This window comes from Lepisosteus platostomus, chromosome 10 (genome assembly GCF_059453375.1).
Source record: "Lepisosteus platostomus isolate fLepPlt1 chromosome 10, fLepPlt1.hap1, whole genome shotgun sequence".
In the NCBI taxonomy this organism is placed as follows: Eukaryota; Metazoa; Chordata; class Actinopteri; order Semionotiformes; family Lepisosteidae; genus Lepisosteus; species Lepisosteus platostomus.
This window is the reverse complement of record NC_142620.1, coordinates 14992962-15001394: the sequence shown is the minus strand read 5'-3', so window position 1 is coordinate 15001394 and position 8433 is coordinate 14992962. Positions and strand designations below refer to the sequence as shown.

Here is an 8433-nt window from a genome sequence, read left to right as displayed (position 1 = left end):
GATCCTCGCTGAACTTCTGGAGTGAGTTTGCTGCACTGAAAGTAAAGGGGCCGAATAATTTTGCACGCCCCACTTTTCATTTTTTTATTAGTTAAAAAAGTTTCAAAAATCCAATAGATTTCGTTCCACTTCACAATTGTGTCCCACTTGTTGGTGATTCTTCACATTAAATAAAAAATTTATATCTTTATGTTTGAAGCCTGAAATGTGGCAAAAGGTTGAAAAGTTCAAGGGGGCCGAATACTTTCGCAAGGCACTGTAGCCTCTTGTCTCCAGTTATGAATCCTTTTTAAAGTTTCCTTTGGGTTTGGATTGTTGTTGGATGTAATACTAATGACCTCTATCCCAATTAAATACTATTTGCAGCATTGGAAATTTGTCAGAATTGTACATCTTAAATTCCAGTACTTGTACTGTGAGAGATACAAGTACACAAAAATGTGTTTCAGTTACACTTTTATTTTATATTGGAGATTTAAGCAAATGGAATAACAGAAGGCATTTATACAAAGACTACAGTTTACTAAGCATCTTCTAAGCAATAAACATTACTTTATCACACTCTAGGGGAAAAACACTGGGTGCTGTATTTACCACTTTTTCAATTTGCGCTGTTGGAAACATGCCTCTGTTTGTGTCTTGTCTGTAATGCAATAAAAATAAATACACAGTACCAAAATCAAAACTGAATCTCCATCAGTATTGTGACTGGTTAAAGTCACTGTTTTATTATGTAATGTTGGTAAATCTCAGGCAGTTTAAGAGGCACTGAAAACCACTGGCATTAAATGCTGTTGACAGAAAGTTTAAACAACATTAATGTAATTATGCATAGTAAAAAAAGTAATTTTGCTACATACAAAATAGTTCAAACATCTTGTATTAATGTTTTAAGATCTTAAAAGGGCAGAATTATGTCAATCTCAACATCTGTCTTAGCATCTATTTTTATTAAACAAATTGTGATATGAAATTGTTTGCACTTATCTCAATGATCATCTCAATGATTATGAGGGATTCTCCACCAGGATTTTGTTCTGGCAAATTCTGTTCACATAACTCTGAATAGACTCAGTGGTTTGATAGTAAAAGAGCCAGTCTACGCATGTGCATTCTGCATGGATTTTGTGAATTAAAATTACAATCACCATTTCTAACTGTAAGGGAGCAGAGAGAGGAATGCTCTTGAACATTTGTTTTCTAGTCATAGATAAAAGTTGTTCATTATGTAACATATTTGTTAAATCTGGAAAATGGTTTCTTTTTATACTCCATAATCTAGTAAAAGAATACATGCACTGTACTTGAATAAAGAAGTGCTTAAGAAAGCAGGCTAATGTTGGAAACCTTGTCGCTGCATGCAAGTGTTGTTTGTAGGCATTGCTAGACTTTCTATATGAGAGTGACACAGTGGCCAAATGTTCATAGTACACTGGGGTTGTGACATTGCTACTGCAATCAGAGGTCATGACAGGGTTACATGATAATCTGGTATCAGCAAAAGTTTCAGTTGTAACAGACCTGCAGGACAGTAGAACCTAGTCTCACAAACCATGTAGAAATGTTAAACTCTGAGTTAGTAACATTTCTTACAAACATCCAGTATGACATGAATTTACTGTTGCATTCAATCCTTCACAAAGTTTAATGACATTATGATAGAAATGAAAGAGGCTGTAAGAAATTCAACAATTCAGCCCTGCATACTTATCACATGAAAAGGTATCTGACTAGGACAAAGTTCAGCAAAATAAAGGGAGGCCTAACATTACAGATTGTTAGAAGGCAGCTTGGTACTGTATGTCTTCAGAGTAAACACAAATCTGTACTTTAGAATATTAGCTATACAACTTCATGATTGTCAGGATATGACAATACAATTCCAAAAATAAGATACATTTTCCGGAGACAATGTATATTTCTTAGAACTAATTATAGATTATTTATGTTAAAGCATACTTCTGAAATAAAAGCAGACCCACTGACACCAGCCATTTCTTTAACCAAAGCCAAGTTAATTGTATTTTGGGATGGTAGTTGTGGACATCCAGTATTAATGTGAGCAATTTTCACCAGACCTCAGATTTGATATTTAACTCAATATTTAAGTGTATAATACTGTTTTCAAATATTTTTTTAATTCATTTGACTATATTTCCACCTATATCTTTTTAACATGTCTCATGAAGTCCATTGTAAGTGTCCTAATGTTTTTAGAAGCAGGACTTTATTATTTAATGAAAGGAAATTACACAATAACTTTTCACATATTCCTGAACAGGAAAAAATCAATCTATTGAAGCTCCAGACGCCTGTATATTTTATAAATCCCTAATAATGATTGCTTTCAATGAGGACTGGGTGTAGACCAATACAAAGTTATTCCACACATTTTTCAAATATAGCTAAAGCTGGAGAGTCAACTAGCAGGATTTTATCTAATACATTATACTGTACTACAAACATGGGTAAATAATGTGATTATACATAATGGCTAATACAGTAAAATGGTACCATAACTAAATAACACTACAGTATAAAAGCCTAAAATGGTCATCGTCTGAAGTTACAAATATTCCATCTGTCATATTCATATACATACAGTATATTTGATCTATTTTTTCTATAATCTACTGTATGTCACTTAAACTGCTGTATAAAAGCCTAAGACAGTTTGCATTCTTTTAGGTTTTTCATAAGACAATTTTATAATAATCTCCCATTTACACTTTAATTTTGAGCAATCAGCTCTTTTTGAGCTAATACTTGATCTCGCTAAATGCTAAATCTGTATATTTTAATACAGAAAGCAGACTTTTACGTTTATGTGTCAAAGAATAAATAAGGATAATGGCAAGGAACACAAGGATAGATTATAGCAACACCACAAATTGATTGCTCAGGTATAGTCCATCTTGAGTTGTTGTGATTACATTTTTGAAGATTCTGCTTTGTGATTAAAGATGGTTAAATTAAAAGTTTGTTTTCTTTCATTGTGGGGAAGACAAGAGTAAATTGTTTCAAGGCTAATAACCTGCAAATTATAACTCCTAAGAAGCCTAAGACTTTTGCACAGCAGTATATTTCCATGAATGTTTAAATTTATTTCCCAAGTCAGGACATGGGAAATATGTCTGATGTACCTGTTCTCAATCATCTCAGCATCTCTTGGCTCTTTAAAGGAGAACTGCAGTCCCAATTTCTCAGACCTCAGTTTTTAAATCTTGGTAAAATTAATTCCTTGACGTTATAGTCACAAAATTACAAATTTCAAATGAAGCACAAAATCGTGAACTTTATGAAAGTACTGTAAGTCACCATGCTGTCTCAAACTCACAATCAAGTTCCCACAAATTTGCAATGTAGTTAGCATTATTTGTTGGCAAAACTGCCTTGAAATCGAGAGCAATATTTCTACTAGATTAAAATAGGTGTGTTCACAAGCCTGCTTGTTTACAATGTCATAGGGCTGCACATTTCACCGGAAGATTTCTTGTCTTGTTCTGAATTGCAGAATATGGCGCTGCACACCGTTGGAAAGTATGTCTATTTTTGTTCTGTAAATCTGAGGTTTTACAAGTTACTGTGTACATTCATGAGTACATACATGAGTACTCATCAATGCTAATTCTTTCTGTCCCTGAAATATGAAAACAGGGTTGCAGCTCCCCCTTAAAAAATAATAAATTATTGCATTGCCTGGAACTGATAGAGAAGTGGTAGGCTTTTTCAGTTGCTAAAGAAAACATACTATCATGTGTGTTTTGATACTGATTGTACAAAAAACAGTCCAGAGTGTCTAACTTTATTAAGAAGTACAGGCCTGTATATTAATTTCATGCAGTAAATAAGCCTGTGAAAGCACTGAAACACAAACATAAGGTTTAGAAACTCTAAGCAAGTATGCACAGAAAAAGCTTATTTTCCAGTCCAAACACATTGTAGTAAATAAAATAAAAAGATTTTCACTAACAAGCTTTTCTTCCATTAACAACGAGAGAATCTGTTATTGAAGTCAGAGAATTAGCACCACATTTTTACGGAGGTACTGTAAAACAGCATCCTCAAAATAAAAGACAAGACAAAGTTACATTTAAGGGTGGATATTCATCCAGAAGCTTGAACTCTAGCAAGCTGATAATTCCATTTAACTTCTACACAGCTCAAATTTTATTCTACATTCTGATTCATTTAAAATGTTATCAGCTTGAGTGGTTCCAGTGACACTTTTCTATTTTGTTTGATAGTTCAATCGGGATGAGTTTGGGGAAACCTAATCAGGTTCTTAATATATTCCTTAAACAGCTTAGAACTTTTTGACACTGCATAAAGCAGCGTTCTGATTCGGCATTCCATTCCCTCCCATCTTATTTTCACACCACTGCACAGACACGGACATATTTAGAATTTTGTACAAGACAGAGCACGCTGACATTTTTGGATGGAGAAAAAATAGATGTTAGTGGAAGGTATCAAAAACAGCCTTAGTGTAGCTATAGTAATAGTTTTGTTTTAATAGGAATAGGAATTGTATGGTCTCAACTTCTTGGAAGGCTTTAATGATGTGCTTTATAGTGTTAAATCTAGATTAAAGTACTGTATAACACTTACTGCAATAAAATGCACAGAACCTGTTAAGATGCATGTCAGAGAATCCTAACTTTCAAGTTGTGTTTGGTTTCTGTGGCCTATTATCATAACAGGCTCGCAGAAAATGCTGTTTGTAACAGTCATTGTAGTGGCAGTGGCAGTATTAGAACAGTCAGAAGGAGAGTAAGGAGCTTGTACAACTGCCTTGTGCCAAAGAAGAGTTAGGGCACAGAATATTAAAGTCTGTGTCAGATTTCATTCATTTCTCTGGAAAGATGTTTTAGATGTGCCTGAATAACTGTGAAAAAGGTGTAACTGATCTCGACCAGCAATTTAACTAACAATTTTGAAAACACTGCAAAATAATTCAGTTTTTTTTCAGCAGAGATCAACTTTTTTCTGTTTTCATATGAGTAGTGTGGTCTCTAAAGCTTTGTGATCTTTACTGATCAATGATTTTTGTACAGTGGGCTTTTGTTTTATAATTTTCCAAATAACAAGCACGTTCCTGAGAGGTTATTAATTAGAGGCCTGAAATCATACAGCCTGTAAAAAGCAGCCTATGGAGACCAAGAGCACTTACAATATAGGAGTTCAGAATAGCACTTCACTGTACAGTATGCAGCAGGGGTGTTGAATGTATGCGAGGGGTGAGAACAGAATTAATGAAATGTTTGAGGGTTTGTTTTTTTGGCACGGGAGCTGTACAGTATATCACTTCAGAACTTATTCAATTAATCAATACTTCTATAACCCACATACTCTTTTTAACTAAATGGGTTTTCTAAGGAAAAGTTAAAAAATGATAAGTAGAAAAATACTTGGTTAGAGATTTTGTAACATACTCATGACAATCAGACCCTAAAATTTGGAAGAAATATGATCCATTTTAAAATATGTATATTTTGGTGGTATTTTAAACCTTTTGTTTACCAGTAATGCATGCCTTTATTTTAACTACTGTTTTCATTTCCTGGACTCTTGTAGATATTTGATATATTGTACAAATAACTAAAAGTGTTAAACAGCACATACTATGATTCGTCAAGAAAGAGTACATCTGCGCTACATTAACAGACAAGTAGACTAAAAGCAATGTAGTTTGTTTAAGATGCACTTGTCTACATGTTGTGTTGCAGTTGTGACATTAGATAATGCTTAAGAAGTCTGATATTATTTGATTAACATACTTTTCACCCTTTTCTAATCTTTCTTTGAAAGTGTGTTAAACTCAGAAATGAGGTAGAGCATTCATCATTAACAATGTAATGAATATCATGTTCAAAAGGCATCTTGTATTTATCATTTTATAATGTTTAAATTGTTATTTTATATGGTATGTATCTCCATTTTATAACTGACTGTATCTTCTTAAAAAATTATTTATTTGAATGAATGCATCTATTGGTGCAGTAATTCTAAACCAATTCTTAGTTTATATTCTAAAAAACAAAACTTGAATACAAAGATGACAGCTTGCTATTTTGGTTATGAAAGACACTGATTAACTAAACTTATTAAAATCAAATCTAAGTTGAGTTCCTTTTTATTTTTCCCATTGTACTTTATTGTATTTGCTTTTGCTGCTGTCACATAAACAGATAAGGACTTCAGACCATGTCCATCTGTCACTAAAGTCTCTTGGCAATTTATACTAAGTGAATAGTGTCGAGGTATGGTGTATGAGACACAACTCTGTACAGACAACCTAATTTTGAAGTGCACATAACATATTCTGATGAATGAATAGTAAATACTAAACCAATAGTATCAGATTAGTCCAGAAAATGAAGGTGCAGTTCAAAATGGGATTATTTTTTAGAATCAAAAAGGAGCAGAGAATTAAAATAACAGGTACAGGAAGAAATAATGCAGTGGATTGGGGTGGGCCCTGTTAGGGTCTTTAGTAAGACAGCAGCAGTTTCAGAGAGATGTGAAGCGTCCCTGTGTTTTGTACAGAGACGAGCACCATTGCAGAATGTCTCTGCATTAGGAATGTAGTTGTGATAGGTCTCTTCCCTGGGCCCATGGCACATGAGGTCAGCTCTGTGTCTACAGCTGATCACTGTAGGCGGAGGCTTTGTCCTTAAGGAGGTCCAAACACAAAAGGCAGCTCCAGCTCCCTATAGGAAAAAAGAAGATGACACTGAGGCAATGAGTACAAATCCTAAAACAAGAAGATCTTCTTTCCCTGAGGTGATACCATGATAAATGCCATCTTTTTAAGGGCTCACTTCATATCTGCATTGGCATATTTCCAGTAAATGCTGTGTGACTAAAATCTACAGCAAATATTTGGATAGTGAGAGGGCCATACATGTAAAACTTCCATCATAAATTATGTCAGGTGTGGTTGTGTGGTTGAGCATCTCAGCTATATAGGCTAGCTGAGAAGACACATTTTTCCATCATTAAGATCTACTCCTGTAGGCACCTCACTTAGTTCCACCTCATTTAACCTAGTCTGCCATCTTGCATTCAGTTACCCACAAATTAATCAATTCATTATAACTACACTGCACATTTATTTACAATTTGTTGAACATATCTGGGTAGAATGTGTCACCTCCACCCTTGAAAAATAAGCATATTTAGTTGCGCCAGAAATACCTTCTGGAGGCTGAGTCATTGGGGGCTTCAAGCAATACATGTGGTATCCACGGTCGCAGTCATCACAGAATAAAAGCTGGTCCTAAAGCAGAAGATACATCATCCATTACATTCCTGCCACACTGAAGCCTGTGAATGAATGGGTTTGTGCTGCTAACTTTCATAAGAGTGTCTTGCCAGACCATTGCAGATGGGCAAGACTTTTTGGAAAACCCAAAATGTTGTGAAAACAGACAGAATCACTCAAACTATAGTCTGTCTCAAAAGACTGAATGTCAGAATGCCCAGTATTCTTCAGATCATGCATCATGCAGATCTGCATGTTTCTTACATCCAGAGCCCATTTTATATTATACATACTGTACCAAACATTGTGATAATACAAAGGCAGACAATACTATGTTTTCATGGATTTTTATAAATTCGATCTTAATGTACCATTATTTTACACTTTTCCCTTTCCAACTCATGAAACATATAGTTCTTTAGAAATGCAGAACTGCTGTTAAACCTGGAAACCTAAAGCTCTTATATTTATATAGAATCACATGTCACAATACAGTATTTTGCATGCACCTAAAAGCATCTGTAGAGCCTTACATCATTCTCAGACGTGCCGCAAAGGCTGCAGGACTTGCACTCAATGCACTGCCACTGGTAGGTGTGTACAGCCTGCATCATGTTGTCAGTAAATTGCAGACAGGTGGGGTGGCCTGCAGGGATATAAAATGATAAGCAAATAGAAAAGAGACACCATTTCTGCCAGAGCATCTGCTGCAGCACTATTGCTCAGAATGTGAGTAAGAAATGTTTCAGCTGGAGATATCAGTCAGCTGCAATTACTGGGTAATGCAGGGTTTTATGATGGACTGGACTGTATCACCCTTATTACAAGTGGTGGAAAATATTCCCTCAATGCAACGTGTCAGTTTTCTTTTTATTGGTCAGACACACTCACAAAATCTTAAGAGTGGCTTTTCCCCTCAATCAAGTCACTTAAAGAAACCTGGATTTAAATAGTTTACTATTTACTGTATTTGCTGTCATCATTTCATAGACCAGTCAGTGCCTACTGGATAGATTAACCACTGTGTATGTATTGAGTTTGTCTTAATCTGGGGGTGCAAGATACCATTTTAGGTTTTTTTTTAGGTGGTTTAGAAGGTAAATAATCGAAAAACACACATTTCAAGCACAGGCACATACTGTACTGTACAGTACAGTAAGTACACC

General features: G+C 34.8%; 1 protein-coding gene across 1 annotated transcript in view; it reads right to left on the bottom strand.

The window, feature by feature from the left end:
* Positions 1-696: 696 nt before the first annotated feature.
* Positions 697-8433, bottom strand: part of dpf3 (double PHD fingers 3) — a 76608-nt gene continuing 68871 nt past the window's right edge. Inside the window, exons 9-11 of the mRNA XM_088648378.1 lie at positions 7801-7913; positions 7201-7282; positions 697-6713 (exon numbers count right to left, since the gene is read on the bottom strand). Coding sequence (XP_088504504.1) covers positions 6643-6713; positions 7201-7282; positions 7801-7913 — 266 coding nt within the window. The 3' untranslated portion in view covers positions 697-6642. The remainder of the gene's footprint in view (positions 6714-7200; positions 7283-7800; positions 7914-8433) is intronic.